The sequence below is a fragment of the Leptonotus elevatus genome, chromosome 2 (assembly GCF_054856555.1).
Source record: "Leptonotus elevatus isolate MCC_2025b chromosome 2, RoL_Lele_1.0, whole genome shotgun sequence".
In the NCBI taxonomy this organism is placed as follows: domain Eukaryota; kingdom Metazoa; phylum Chordata; class Actinopteri; order Syngnathiformes; family Syngnathidae; genus Leptonotus; species Leptonotus elevatus.
The window spans coordinates 4,359,656-4,375,978 of record NC_141240.1 but is presented as its reverse complement, the minus strand read 5'-3'; the positions used below and the strand labels follow the sequence as shown (position 1 = coordinate 4,375,978).

Here is a 16,323-nt window from a genome sequence, read left to right as displayed (position 1 = left end):
GGAAGTAATTTTGAGTGTTTATGTGTCTCCGTATTTGAAGATAGCCAGTGCCCAGTCATTAAAAGTTTTATTTTAGCAAATTAATTTCAGATGATCCTCCAGATGGAAACTGAAAAGGAAAGAAAAACAAAGAGTCGGGCTTCAAGCACAGACCAAACTCCAGCTTATACTCCAAGAAAACTGAAAAAACGAGGAGTTTATTCGACCACACGTACTCGCACACGCACCATGCACGAGCTTGACACTGCAGGTATGCTTTAGGCCAGAGGTGGCAGTCGCAAGTAGAAAAAAGTGTCAAACTCCACAAAGCACCTTTAAGGTATTCCCTATACAGTAAATGAAGGATTTATGATGGTGACAGTTTGTAATAAATCATTTGAAATACAATTGCTCTCAAAGTCAACCAGATGGAAGTTAGCTGAGTATTGCAATGCTGAACACATCCAAAGTTCAAGGTGGCATCGTATGTTGCCTAAATGTTTTGCGTGTGTGTAGTATCTCACAGTCAAAGTTGTGTGAGTTGTTGACGCTGAGCTGTATTTGAAGAGGTGCTGTCTCATTTTGTTTTAGATGTCCCATGCTGCCGTCAGCACTCTGTGTCGTTCCATGAAGCTGCAGTGTGAGCTCTACTCCTCACGCCAAATAGCCATCTGCCTGGACCCGTACTGCGGCCTCGGCTTTGTCCTGTGGTGCCTCTCCAGGTATGTACAAAGGTGCAGAGGTGATAACAAGCAGTGTCATTGTTGCAAAAGTGATTTTGTTTGTGGTGTGCAGCGTTTACTCAGGTCATCAGTCAATCCTCATCCCTCCCCTGGAGCTAGAAAGCTCGCTTCCTCTCTGGCTGAGCACGCTCAGTCAGTACAAGATCCGAGACACCTTCTGCTCCTACTCGGTTATGGAACTCTGCACCAAAGGCCTCGGGACACAGACGGAGCTGCTGAAGGTTGGAGTGCAAATCACTGAAAAGTTCTCCATTGTCTTTGTGAAACACTTATAGTATATCCACCACAAAAGAGTCCTGTCTGGAAAGGTTCTCTTCTGTAATGTCATTACGTCTCGATCTCATTTGTTTATATGCAACCAATCTAGCTCTTGTTGTGTTTAGGTAATAGTTGAGAATTATTATTATAGGGATGTCAACATGAGTGCGTCAATAGTGCATTAATAACGAATAACGCACGTTATGTGCTTGGGATCATGTGACCATTCAAGATGGCAACTTCCGAGTCAGATTTAATTAAAGGGCCTCGAACGTGAAGAGAGATTGCTGTATGTTTTGCTATTACGCCAAAAAAGAAGGCTGAGGGCTGCTTCTCGTAAATATCCTACAGGAGAACCTCGGAAATGTACTCACATATTAGGTGTATGAAGAGTAAATGCGCCATGGATAAATAGCAGTTGGCCCCTGTGCCCCGCACACGTGGAGCCGATAATGCCTAAATTATCAAACATGTTTGTTACTCAGTGCCAATGGCTATTCAAAAAATGAGGTGCACGAGGTGGAGACGGCGAATTAACGGATGACGAATGAGTGTGCACTGCGTCACCAATGTCACCAATGTGCAACATGAAATATCATCTAGTGTCAGAAAATGACAAATCAATGTTTCACACTACTTTTTATAGTAATATAGTGCATCTTTTTAACTTCAAATAACTTTATGAATTACTATGAAATTACTGTATCAATGAACTAAAAGATACAATCATATTCTGTATTATCTTAATATATTTTTTCCACTTTTATGTTAATTAACGAGATTATGAAAAACTTGAAAAAAATGATTGTACGGTTAACACTTAATAGATAGGAACTGTGATTAATCACGAGTTAAGACTCACAAGTTAATTATTGAAATCATGCGATTAATTAAAAAATGTAATCGACTGACAGCCTATTATTCTTGTTCTTACAATTGTAGCACCTTTTGTGGGGCCTCAATGTGCCTGAAAACACACCAATTCTCGCAAGCGCGTATCTCCTGGTGAAAATGTGGGTGGTCCCCTCCACGACCTCTCGGTTTTACCCACAAAAATTAGACTTGGACATTGTGTGAACATTTCTATCATAACTGGGTGCAAAGCAAAAGTCTCAAGGACTCATGCGTCAATTTGAAAAGGCAAAACAAAAATAAAAAAATTGAAAAGGCAGTGTACTCCTACTCCTACTTGGGAATTTGCCCAAATGAGCTCCAGTGGGAAGCAGGTATCTTAAAATAGATGGACAATGCTCAATTGAAAAAAATAAATAAATAAATATATATGTATGTATATATATATATATATATATATATATATATATATATATTATAATTATTTATATTTTTACCTATGCCATCTTATGTGGGCAGAGCATTGGATGAATTCGGATGTTTCGCCATTTAAAAGGGGGTACAAGGGCCCATTCATCAATGTTTTGCATCTTGTCCATGTTTTACTGCTAGCTCAGAAAGAACATGTTTCCGTCAAAGACAAGTCTGCAATTGTGCGCGTGTGTTTGCAGGCACGTGGTGTGAATCTGTCGTGCGTGCGAAGCTGCGTGGTGATAGCTGAGGAGCGGCCCCGACTTGCCCTCACGCAGTCCTTCTCCAAGCTCTTCAAAGATCTCGGCCTGTCGTCACGTGCCGTCAGCACCGCGTTCGGTTCCAGGGTCAACCTGGCCATCTGTATGCAGGTGGGAATTTTGACAAGCCATTCAATTCATTTCTTTAAGGTTTGTATACTTAATGTCTTTCTCCTTGGTGGTGTCATCTTGGATGTGTTGCAGGGCACCGCTGGGCCTGACCCCTCTACCGTCTACGTTGACATGAAGTCGTTACGTCACGACAGGTGGCGCTCAACACTACTATTGTGACATTTTTTGTGTGTTTCAGCATTGTGAAAGTGTGTCTGTGTCTTGTCACTAAGGGTGCGTCTGGTGGAGCGGGGAGCGCCGCAGAGTCTTCCGCTCATGGAGTCGGGCACTGTGAGTATTGCTTATTGATAGACTTGGCACAATATGACAGACCCAGCAGCTAAACGCCAAATGTATTCTGCTTGAAGATTCTTCCGGGTGTGCGAGTCATCATCGTCAACCCAGAGACACGAGGACCGCTGGGGGACTCCCATCTTGGCGAGGTGAATGGATAGAGGACTACTGCATTAGCTTTGTTTTGATGATGCGTTCTTTTGGGCGGGGTGACAAAACTAAGTTCATTTTGTGTTAGTGTTGTCACCAGAGGCGATTCTAGGATCAGAGGTTTAGGGGTGCTATAGAGACATTTAGGAGTGCTTGGTTTCTACAACGGGGGGTTCTCCGGGTTACAATCAAAAGGGGGCTGTACTGTATTTTTGTTGTTTAAATATTACTTTTAAACTCCATGGTTTTATATATATATTATAGCTATAGGTTTCTAGCTTGTTTAAAAGAACACACAGTAAAAAAGATATCTATATACTCTAAAAATTACCTGTGATTTCCTACTGTGGGCCTGTTCATTGAACGCACCTCGAGTCCACTGCAGGAGTGATTGTTGCTTTTTCTTCTGCAAAACGTTACAAAACGTTTCTAAAACTGAAAATCGAAAACCACACGTGTGTTCTGCATGCGTTTATTGAAAATATGCGTAGGCAGGGCTGTCACGTGACTTCCACTCAATGGCACAACACCTTGTTAGCGCGGTGCTTGGCCATATATTGGACGTGTTCCTGCCTCGAACCACAGTAACTTTCAAAAAAGGCTTACAGACAGGCTTTGTCATGCCGGTTGGCGTTGTTTCATATGACACTTAATTAGCGTGTCATGGTTCTCAACAAGGAGTGTTCTGTGTTCAGTGCGTGAACCCTTACCAAAAAAGGAGTATACTTTATGTACATAATATAGAGTATACTTAAGTATACCCAAGTTTATTTTTAGAGTGTATTTATTCTTTTACTAAAAGTAAACTTTAAGTAAACTCCTTGGGACTAAATTAGAACATTTTAGTACACTTAAAATATACTTAAGCATACTTTCAAGTATATTTTATAGTATATTTAATCACACTATTAAGTATACTTGAAAGTATACTTTGTGGTACACTTATGTCCACAGTTAAGTTTACAGCAAAAAGCCCAGTGATGAATTGACATGGATCGAACCAGCAAACACTGGTACTTAAGGGACCTTAACCTCTAGGCTATCCAACCACCTGATTTTTAGTGGGTGTCATGAAAGGCACTGATAAATTAAGTTGATTATTATTATTATTATTATATGTTTTAGTATACTTACAAGTACACTTAACATTTACTTGGTGGAGTATACTTCCAAAAAGTACAAGAAAGTAAACTGGAAGTAAAGTATACTCTCCTAATTTTGAGTATACTTCACGCATACTTAAATATACTACTTTTTGGTAAGGGAAGCCATCTTCCTGCGGCCTCTCGCACACACGCTGAATGAGGGGTGCCGCTTACGTAAGGCGTTTTCCACATATCGGTAGATGTGCGGCCATGTGTGTATGTGTACCTGCCTTTTAAACACAGAATTGGCGGGCTGTCTTGTATTTATTTTTTTAAATACCGGTACTAAAAAAAATTATACAATTTTTGACGCCAAAACATCGAGGTATGGTACTGGTACCAATTCCTGTGCAACACTAGTATGCGTGTTAGGGTTGTCAAAAGTATCGAAACCTTGAAAAGTATCTGTATTGTATCTGTATACGATACTGCTTTGTCATGGTATCGATACTATCGATACATGGTAGCGTTCCTACAGCGTAAGCCGCGCACACTCCACTAGCAGCGCAGCCTCGGCAGACAGCCTCCGCAGCCAGGAGAGCCCACACTGCGACCTCGCTTGCTCAGCTACGAGCTGCTAAGTATGGCCAGTCAGTCTTGGTGGACAAGAAAAAGCAAGACGCCTTGTTGTTTTGTTATTAGACATTAGCCGGCTACCGCGGTTAGCTTTATGCTCAGTGACTGTTGTTTTGTTATTAGACATTAGCCGTGGGCTCACGGTTAGCTTAGTGTACCTGTATATTGCTGCTTCAAGTTGTGCCACAGAGTGTGTTTAGCAACATCAGGGCTCATTTCCAAGCCAAGAAGTGCAAGACACACAAAGGAGCACATTGACATGCTTGTCTTTATTGCAAAAAATCTTCCAACTGCAAAGAAAATTCAGACCAGTGATACGACAAACTTACTGCTTAGACATTCATACATAGAATAAAAGTGCACTTTATAAATCCTTGTATGTCTTAATAAATATTTGCACTTTTACATTTTAGCATTTAAAAAAAGGTGTAGCTGAGTGCAACGGCAGCATTTGATGTTTATTTTTACTGATTGTTTATTTTGTGTGTACCGGTAGTTTACTACCTCTCAAGTTCTGATTACTTGAATAGTTAACCACTTAATTTTTTCTTATTGATATTTCCTGTGTTTTTACCTCAGACAGCCAAAAGTTGTCATTGTGGCATTTTTTTTGTATGACGTATTTATTTGATGTGTTAATTATAATTTATTTGTATGTAAAAAAAATAAAAAAAAGTGATTTATTTTTCAGTTACTGATTATTAATCATTTCATTTTATTGATTATTTATTTGTGATCATGTTAATAAAATATTTTTCTATGCATTTTTCAAGTTTTTTTTATGTATTTTTTTTTATCTCCGCTGTATCGAAAATGGTATTGAGATCGAGTATTTTCCTGGGTATCGATATCAAGTTTGAAATTTTAGTATTACGACAACCCTAATGCGTGTACTTGTGTGTGTGTAGATCTGGGTGAACAGTCCCCACAGTGCGAGTGGCTACTACACCATCTATGGCGAGGAGAGTCTGCAGGCGGACCACTTCAACACCAAACTCAGCTTTGGGGATCACAACACGCTGTGGGCCAGAACAGGCTACCTGGGCTTCATCAAGAGAACCGAGCTCCTGGATGCTAGCGGCGGTAAGCTGCTTTATTGAAATAAGGGCTGTGAAAGTGTTAATGACGTTGTGCTTTCCTGCGGCAGATCGCCATGATGCCTTATTTGTAGTTGGCTCCCTGGATGAGACGCTGGAACTGCGGGGCTTACGCTACCACCCCATCGACATTGAGACGTCCGTGTCTCGAGCTCATCGCAGCATCGCAGAGAGGTTAGCTGACATAACGGCTTTTTTAAAAATCAAGTCTCCTATTGATTATTCCATCGATTAATCGATTAATTGAACGTGAGTTGAATTTAGTGGATATAAATACTCACTGTTCCTTATCTTCTGCACACATATGCACATATAACACAAACACCAGCAAAGTTAGCCTATGATAAACGATTGACAATTGCGATTAGCATTATCCCTGAATAAACTCGAATCACTTACTTATTGTACTTTTGCTGAAAATCACTTGATAGTCCAGCTCAAACATATGAAAAATTAAATTTGATCAAAATAGCGCTTTATCTTCATCATATCTTTACTAAGCCTGACGTATATGCATGTCTCGTTCAAACATATCGAGTTGTGGAAGCCTACAATGGCCATTGATGCAGCATACAAAACCACACAGAAAGGTTTTTCAAATAACTTACTTTATGCTCCAGGATCCTGCGCCGTCACCGACGTGTTTTTCTTAGGTTCCATCCCATTTTAAATCCATAAACGTCACATAGTGAGTTTGTTTCTAAGGTCCGCCAGCATCCGTGTGTGCAAACTCGCTTGCATCTGTTGTTAAGTGCATTGTGGCCAACTGGGTCAATTTGACTAGATATTGCACACATTGGTGGTGTAAAACCGTAGTAATAGTTCTTATGGCAAATGTTAGATGGCTTAGCCTGCATGCTACTTGAAGGAGTGAAAAAAAAAAACTTATCGGGAGGAGTGAATCTTGCTCTATGCTATAGTAGATACCGTCTTCCTGTTGCTGACACACGAAGGACCGCTATATTATTCGTGTCTAGTTCCAATAAATTCATTAGAACTCTATTTATTTAGAGATTTCTATGCCAATTGCTTTGTTACAAACATAAGACATGTAGCAATGCAAATTTTCTCCCTTTTTATTTTAAAGAGACCACAAACAAACCCTAAGAAGCATCTAAGTTCGTAGTGGTGAATGCCGGTTGGAGTCCGTCAGCAATAAGTGTCCATGCAGAAACACAAAATAATGGTTCCGGCAACTTCCAGGTGCCACAAATATGTTTTTTAAAATTGTAAAAATTATTGCATTTTTGCGTCTACCAATTTTTTCGACTTTTTTTCACAGCCCTACATGCTTGGCATGTTTGCACGGTACAGTTGAATCAGCTTATGTGGCACTACGGAATTCAAGTATGACGTTTTAAGTTCAAATAGTGATAAACATTAACACGACAACAAACAGGTTAGGTCAAACTTGTGGTGGGCAGACATTGGTTTCCATCCAAATGTTTTGAAATTTTTATGCGAATTTTGTGAAAATGCGCAAAACGGACATGCGACTTATGCCCGTTTCCATCCGCTCTTCTTTTGCAAATATGCGCCGCGAGATGATGTTGTAGTGACGGAACTTTGGGACAATGGGGAGTTGCAGGTGGGAATGTTGGTTTTGACGGACTGAACGGAAGTAGTTTGTCTTGTTGGCTTCCCTCCCACATGTAAGTGAAGTGTGTCGTTACATTGAGAGCTGATGTTAATAAAGCCATCTAAAATTGCATTCATGTTTTTTTTCTTTAATTCATTATAAAAATAATCGTGTTTCTTCATCTCCCCAAACATATCTTACTTTATCATTGCCATTTATTGTGACTACAAACGTGCGTATGACGTAGTAGCAGTCAAAACGTGCGATGTATATCCGGTCTTGTAGTCACTTAGTAGTTGTTTCCATCGCCAAAATGCGCATTTTCCTTTTTTCGATACGCTTCAAAAACCACCCCCTCCAAACGTAAATTTTTTTTTTGCGAATTTCCATTCAGTTTCTTTTTCGCAAAATTTGAATAAAAACAGGTGGATGGAAACCCACCCATTGATTTGATTTGTTCTTGCCCTGCCTCATATTGAAGTAGATAGCCGCTGTTAGAATTGTGATTGGAAGAAGCGTGTGCCTCAGTGCAACTTCCGTCTGTACACAAAACAGCATTATATTTGCCACAGGGGAGACATACAGTTTATGTGTATTTTTTGTGTGTATTTTTTTGGAGGGCATTGACATAGCACAACTATGGCAATGAGTTATGCACAGAGCCAATGATGGTTCCATAGTGTGAGAAGCACAACACAGGTCCGTCCACTCATACATGCTGAGACAGTTCACTTAACAAAACATGCACTTAACTGGCGGGAGTTTTTCCTCAAAAATGTTGCACGTGAAAAAGTTGGTTAAAAGTGTCGTTCCTAATTTATCGTTCCACTGTACTGTATACAAAAACTTCAAACGTCCATCCATCTATTTTCTATACTGCGTATCCTCTTTGGGTACATATAGTAGAAACAAACAAGTGTTCTCAGTCACGTGGACAATTTAGTATCTTCAGTGAACCTAACTTGTGTTTTGGGAATGTCGGAGGAAGCAAGCAAGAGTACTCTAAGAAAACCCTTGCAAGCAGGGTGAACATGTCATTAAAAAGTCACTTTTCTATAATACACACTTGGACAAAATTGTTGGTACCCCTCTGTTAATGAAAGAAAACCCACAGTGGTCACTAAAATAACTTGAAGCTGACAAAATAATCATCAGAATTTACTCATTGCTTTTGAATTATGGGCTTTGCTTACTGGATGTATAGCCTTTAGCTTGAATATGCTTTCTGTGGTCAATGTTCAGTGTGGTGCACACAATGTCACCAAGCAGCATTCCTCCTATTTTCGAGGATTATTCTTTCACAGTCTGTGTGTGGAATTTAAAGTGTGCACCCTGACGTCAGGCTTGCATGTGTGTTCTCCGCAGCGCCGTGTTCACGTGGACCAACCTACTGGTGGTTGTGGCCGAGCTGAGCGGCTCGGAGCAGGAGGCCTTGGACCTGGTTCCACTCGTCACCAACGTGGTTCTTGAGGAGCACCACCTCATTGTGGGCGTCGTGGTCATCGTGGACCCGGGCGTGATCCCCATCAACTCCCGAGGGGAGAAGCAGCGGATGCACCTGCGCGACTCCTTCCTGGCCGACCAGCTTGACCCCATCTACGTGGCCTACAACATGTGATGTGATGGAGAAGAACGTTACGAGCAATCAAAGCGGGCTTCCTTCCATCTTTTTTTTAATTGCTCACATTCTTCCATCCATTCATTGCTTTCCGTGTAAACAATCCATCCAGACGTTTATTTTTTATTCCCTCCCCCCTTCATAAAGGACCCTCACTTCTCAGTAGCAGGGAGGCACACTGATGGGAACTACCGAGAAGAGGTGGAACTTTCCTCCTCCCCCTTGCACTTTAAGTCCTCGCACCTCTGAGTTCACTTCCTGTCTGGCCTGCCTCAAAGGGAACACGCTCTCCCGTCCACACTTGCTGCTGTCCCAGGGGCAAACCTCCGCTTCAGTATTACCACGTGCCGCCAGCAGGGGGTGTCCTGAGATGTGCACAATGGCAGCAGCGCATGTTACAAAATGCACTTGAATGACTGTCAGGAGAGTTGAGATGAGGGCTAATTGCTTAATGAGCAGTTAGCTATATAATGACAAAAAAAAACGGAATTATCTTCTACTGCTGGCAATGGCAGACAGGATATTGAATGAATAATTGAGCAGGGTTTTCATTTGACAGCACAAATTGGGGGTATTTCTGCACAAATCTTGCACAAAGAGAGCCTTTCGTTGGATAGCCCGCTGCACGTTAAGGCCACATCCACACCCACACGGATATTTACTAAAAATCTATGCCTTGAAAGTAGACCTATTTTGCAATTCCTCTCCCCAATTCAAAACTACAGAAGAGGATTAGGGCCAGTAAAGAGGGAGGGAAAAAAAGGGTTGGCAGGATTCTCACTTTATTCTCAGAATTCTGACTTTAAATTCTGACTTTAATTAAATTTAAAAAGTCAGAATTCTGAGAATACAGTGAGAATTCTCACTTTAAAAATTCTGAGAATGTCAGAATCATGCCAACCTTTCTTTTTCTCTTCACTGACTTTAATCCTCATCAGTACAAAACAATTCCCAAATGTCGAAATAACATGCCAGTGACATGCTTTTGTCAAAACAATACACCAAGCATGAAGAATTACGTCACACTTTTCCCACCCTATTTTTGTCTCGTTGAAATTAACCTGTGTTCAAGGTGCAGACACTGATGGGTCAACTGAGTCGGGCTTTTGTTACCATGACAACCAGGGGTGGAGCTTGTGCATTGTACAAAGCGAGCGGCTATTTGTTTTCAAAGAGAAAAGCATCCAGACACAAAGTTACCCCTCCACCGCGTCGATCATTTAGCTGAACTTTCAAATAAGCGCTGCTTAGCATAACTTTTGACTTGGACATGATCGTGCTTCTGTGTAGTCCACGACTGTGGCTTAAAAATGGTGGATCTTCAGACATCCTAGCCTCCCAGTCACAGGCGGACAGACTTGGTGTGTGGATGGAATTATGCAAATTAACAGCACTGATATGTCATAATCCTGCATAGTTTAAAGGGCTTACTCACAGACACATTTTGGGAAATAGGCAGCTAAAAAAAAGATTACTTGGTTGTTTAATTTCACTCTTGATAGGTGTGTTGTGGATGTATATTGTACAAAATCCTGGCGCTATCAAAGTCTACTTTTATTCTTTTAAATATCCATGTTATGTGCGGACCTCATGCTTGAGCTGACCTGACTCAAGGGCAGGCCTTCTCAACTGGTGTCTTGTTCGAGTCAAAACCAAGCACATTTTTATTTAAGTTCAAATCGCTTTGAAGTACATGACAGACAACATATCAACATCATTAAAAAAAATGACCCACATTTGTCGTTTACTGTACAAGAAATGACTTTTAATCGTCAGTGTACTAAAAAACTTTGCAAAGACACGCTGGACATTACTGTGCTAGCATTTCAAACTAAAGGCAATTTCAAATCTCAACATCAATTATTTTCTTTTTTTTGCAAAGCATGTTGCCGCATTGTGTTCAAGAGTCGTAACGTTGCATAAAAGCTGTCCAATCACGCTGGCATGCTGGCCAAAGGGGTTGCTTGTATATGGCAGGGCCGTGCCTTTTCACAAAAAGTGATACGATGGACGATGGAGTTGTATCATGAAGATATCCGTGAGTGAGGACACAACTTTTTGCCTTATTGAAACCCGTGGAACTTTCCATTTGAAGCTCCTCGAACCACGCTGTTAATAGTTCTCTCTCATGCCTTCGTCACATAGTCCAACACTTAACTGAATGTCTAACACTGAAAACAAGATAGGAAAAGCAGTGGTAGTTGTAAGCAAGTCATATCGATAGACACATTAACAAAGTCGTAGAGGGGGTCAATGAGGGTAAGGATGTAATGTGTATTCTGTATTTTAGGTCAAATACTGTTAACATTGGTGTTATTATTGTGTACATGCAAAAAGTCGATGAGACTTGACTGATCTTTCATACTTGACAGAAATGTTCTGCTTTCATTTGCAAAAACAAAACAAAAAAAGCATCAGACTTTATTATTATTAATTATTCTGGCAGGAACACCATGCACTTTTCCCAATACTGTTCTGTGTGCGTGCGTGCTTGCGTGCGTGTGGCTTTTATGCTGATTTTTTTTTTATACCAGAAAATTGAAACTCATTTTTGAAATTGATTTGTTTTCATTTTGTATGTCGCCTCCACTGTAATTGAACCCTTTCCATCCAAATTGTGGAATTTAATATCCAGTATCTTGTAGGATTTTATTGCTCTTTTTTTTCATGTGACCAACATCACTCTGCATTGAGTGGCATGTATGCAACACGCACGTGAGAAGCACTCATGGAGAAGTGAGTGAAGCATATGAGCCACTTTGTGACTATTCTTCTGTTGTAACTCTTACAAGTTTTTAATAAAGTTTTATAATTTAATGTCAGCCTTTTTCGGTGCTATTCTATTAGGGATGTGAACATGTCCTCCCTCAGTGTCTGGATGCTGAGAAGTCTACAAGTTGTCTTGATTGTCTTCATTACCGTTAATTCCATCTCTCCAAAGTAATTGCAAGCACATGCTGATGTACTTGGACATGGATGCGCTTTTGGTGTCATTAGGAAGCCAAGGGCCCACAATGTATACCTCAACAATGACTTGTCTCTTCACTATGCATCAACGAGCTGCAAGCAGCAGTTCAATCAATGGTGTGATTTCTTCTCAGCTGTCTTGACAAAAAAAAGGGTAAAAAAAAAAAAAAGGCTATCATGCTGTCATTGGATGTGGTTCATGTTAAATAATAATAATAAAAAATACGATGCTTTGTCATAAGCTCCTGTCATTTTCCCATTTTTCACACATTTCTTAAAAGAGAACAGCATCTGTCCTGTGTGTGGTGGCGGTCAGAGGTGGCAAAACCCAGGTCCAGAAAATAAAAATCCTGCTACAGTTTAGCTTTAGCCCCAGGTGCTGGCTTTCTTTCTTTTTTTTAGGCAGCATACTCAGACCCATGCCATGCCATTGTTCAGACAAGAAAATTGCACAAATAAAGTAATGAATTAATCATTTAGCGGACAGTTGGCATTCGCCTTCCTCTCTCCTCACGTCATGACGTAACGTCGCACCGCTGTCTCCCCGGGTTCTGGTGCCAAATGACTCCGGTCTACCGCCCAGCCGCCTCCTTGGCCACAGTTTACGCAGGAATATTTTCTCACAAATACATCTATTCATCGAAATACACTATACACAGGCGCTGAGAAACGTAAAAGAAAAGAAAAAAAGTACGTGACTCACTCACAGATAAATGTTGCTGCAACTGCTTGTTTGCTGTTAGTAGTTAGCAAAAAGCTAAAGTATCATTGCCCCAGGTCAAGTATTGTCACGGTAAACCTCCAGTCAACATTTTCTAATATGATTTATTTTTCTGTTAACTGCAGAGCAGTGCCGTCTAAAGCAGATTTGATGCACCTGCATGTCACTTTCTCAGTGTATGCAAAATCAGATCGCAGCAAAAAATAAAATAAAATGAGTGACAGTAAAAAATTATAAAATAAAATAAATCTATCGTATTGCTTTAAAAATATATATACAGTCCAGCTCACCATTATTGGCACCCATGAAGGTAAAGTACATAATGCGGAATATCTTCTGAAAAAATGAATCAAGTAAATCAATTTATTTTTACAGCAAACTTGTGTTTTACCCTAAAGACCAAATGATTAAAAAACAATGGGCGGAAAAAAAATAGAAATCTTAAAACGTGCTCTGTCACTGGTATTGGCACCCTTCCCTGTACATCAGTATGGAAACACGTTGTGACTCACCTTTGGTAAATCACAAATGAGAATTCCCTGTTCTAAATTGTCTGTGCCCAATTGACACGAATTAACCAATGAATGATGAATTTGATGTTTTTAAAAGCCACCTGTTATCCCCTTTTCTTTTGTTCAAATCGTGAAAACAAAGGAGCTGTCTGAGGACATCAGAAGTGCAATTATTCACAAACACCAAAGATCTCCAAATGGTATAGAGCCATTTCCAAAGATTTTGGTAGCCCTGTTTCAGCAGTGTGTAATGTTATTAAGAAGTTTGACAAGCATGGAACTGTCAAGAAACTCCATGGACGTGGGGGTAAGAGAGAAATTATTGGCAGAAGTCTACGACGGTTGGTGCGAATGGTGGGGGAAAAAACACAATGTTAAACATCCAAAGACCTGAAAGAACACCCTCCCTAAAATTAAGCATAGTGGAGGATCCATCATTCTGTGGGACTGATTTGCTGCATGTGATACTGGAGGCCTTGATCGTATCATAGGAATCATGAAATTAGAGAGTTATCAAGACATTCTAGGGGGACATGTCCTACCAAGTGTTAGACAACTTGGTTTGAGTCAAAGGCCATGGGTCTTCCGGCAAGACAAACACCCAAAGCACACATCCAAAAGCACACAGGAATGGTTAAAAAGCAAAAAATACAGTTTTAAAATGGCCAGCAATGACTCCTGATCTCAATCCGATTGAAAATCTTTGATATGAGCTGAAATGTGCCATTGGGGGGGAAAAAATGTGCAAACCTTCAAGAGCCTAAACAATTTGCAAAGGAAGAGTGGGGGGAAATACCAGCGGAGAAGTGCAAGAAGTTTAGAGATGGCTACAAGAAACGTTTGGATGCTGTCATCACTGCCAAATGTTGTGCAACCAAATATCAAAGAGGAGTGCCATCATTGCTGCACATGCTGTGTTTTCTTTCTTTTTTGCTTTTGAATTACATTATGTAAGTTTGAAAAACAATTTCCTTTGTCGAATTACTTTGGACATCCAATTAAAATGTCCTGATTATATAAAATTGGTAAATTTCCATTGATTTCTGAAGATATTGTCGAGATCATGCAAAAAATGAAGGGGTGCCAATAAGTGAGCAGGACTGTATATAATAAATCCTGCAAGAAGTTTGAAGGTTTTTTTTGTGACTTTGTGAGGTAATATCCGGGTAGGGGGCACCATTTTACCGCACTTTTCAGCTTAGGACACGCAAAGGGGTAGCAGCAGCCCTGGCTAACGGCTGTAATGTATATGCCAAGTCTGGAGTGGGAGTTAACGGAAAGCGTAGAAGAAGAATCAGAGAAGAAGACGAACACCTTTTTTTCCTAACTTTATTAAAAACGACAAAACAAACATGGCTTTGTACATGTATCAAAACAACATGAAAAAGACAAAAACTGGAGAAGTGACAATGTCGGGTGATTCAAGTACAACACCACTTGTTGAAAGTCGGAATAAAGAAGCAAAATATTTTGCTGAAAAAGCATAAGCAAAACGGAGTCTGCGCAAAACGACTACGACACGGCTATCCGCTATTGTTGTTGACAGACACGCGAGAATTGGAACATACGTCATCAATCTGCGACAATGTGTCGTCATCGAGCTGCGCCCATTACGTCATCACTGGAGGAGTATCCTGCATATGGGGTCCAGACGGACGCGTACGGGGCGCGTATTGAAATCTTTACACTTTGGAGCCCGGTTTCAAAAGTGATCGGTTTCAAGCTCCGAAACCGCGCTGTCGTGTGGACAAATGGCCTAACGGTAAGAAACTTGTGAGGATACATTGAAACTGGCTTTCGTGTGGACGGAGCCTCAGTCCCCGAACATGATCACCTTTTGTCTGTGTTGGACCTGTACAAGTGAGTCAAAAAGTTTGGATCAATTCATTTTCTACCAAAAATAAATAAATAATACAGTTCAATTGTCTTAATTTCGGGGAGTCGAAATCGACCGTTTAGGTTTCGTCTCTTAAGTGTTTGGTGTCATTTGGTGGTTAAGTACATTAATTTGAGCTCTCTTTTATTGGCATATTATACACTTTATTAGAGCGTGATAAATCCATCGGCTTGCATATTTCATCCAGCTCTTGTGCCGATAATGGAAAAAGAATACACTGTTCATGTGAAAATTGACAATTAAGTCCACATCTTTATTGCCTATTGTGAGGTATCTGTCCACCCTCCCTCACCTAAAACCTATTAAAAATCCCATACCGTTCACCTAAACCGAATACTTCAGAATCCAGCTAGAGTCGTGAGGTTGTCAGGAGACCCGAGGAAGGATCAAAGAAAAGAAAGGAAAGTGAAATCCAGCACCGACCAGACATTACCTACTAGTGAGATCCACAGATATCAGCTTCCACCGATTCAACGACCAGAAGAAGAAGCAGATTGTGTTTGAATTTTAATCGATGCTGGTGTGGTGGATCTGGCATGCATGAAAACCTTCACCAAAGAGGGGAGCCGTCGACCCCGGCCAGGACAGAGCAAGCACAACCCTACGGCAGCGCCACGGAGAGCAAACCCAGGAGCCAGGAGCGCCCCCCACCCCAACACGGCCCGCGCCCCCAACCCAACCCAATGCAGCCAGGCACCCCACCGGCCCACAGCCCCCCGCTGTAGTCATCACTGGAGTAGCTAAGATTACTTTTCAAGACCAAAATGGTATTGATGACAGTTTTTTAAAAAAGGAAACCCGATTGTAATGACAAGTTTGCTCTATATTATCTATTTGGTTGTTACCAACATAACTATGAGTTTCATTTGTCAAAAATCATTTCCAGTTTAATACATTTTGTAGAAACCTAATTTGGACGTACTTGTTGTTATTTACGTCTCAACGCATTCTAGTGACGTAGCATGGCGGCGGGATCTCTGCCGAGCAATGTGAAACGCCTATAAAGAAAGCAAGGTAAGGCTCCGTAGCGTTCCTAAAGGGGCGATCAAAAACTCTTGAATGTGTCGGGTGAATGAAGAGAGCACGGCGTGGG

The 16,323-nt window shown here is 40.8% G+C and overlaps 1 protein-coding gene across 9 annotated transcripts in view; it reads left to right on the top strand.

Annotated features, from left to right (window-relative positions):
* The window catches only part of dip2ba (DIP2 acetate--CoA ligase B (putative)a), a 65,150-nt gene extending 53,195 nt beyond the window's left edge, over positions 1 to 11,955 (top strand). For 6 of the 9 annotated variants that reach the window (XM_086067837.1, XM_086067839.1, XM_086067842.1 and 3 more), the window contains 8 exons: positions 571 to 701; positions 775 to 943; positions 2,504 to 2,829; positions 2,908 to 2,965; positions 3,043 to 3,117; positions 5,748 to 5,922; positions 5,987 to 6,110; positions 8,881 to 11,955. In XM_086067837.1, coding sequence (XP_085923963.1) covers positions 571 to 701; positions 775 to 943; positions 2,504 to 2,829; positions 2,908 to 2,965; positions 3,043 to 3,117; positions 5,748 to 5,922; positions 5,987 to 6,110; positions 8,881 to 9,133 — 1,311 coding nt within the window. In that variant the 3' untranslated portion in view covers positions 9,134 to 11,955. The remainder of the gene's footprint in view (positions 1 to 570; positions 702 to 774; positions 944 to 2,503; positions 2,830 to 2,907; positions 2,966 to 3,042; positions 3,118 to 5,747; positions 5,923 to 5,986; positions 6,111 to 8,880) is intronic. The other 3 variants (XM_086067841.1, XM_086067843.1, XM_086067844.1) reach the window with 1 other exon arrangement.
* The last annotated feature ends 4,368 nt before the right edge of the window (positions 11,956 to 16,323 follow it).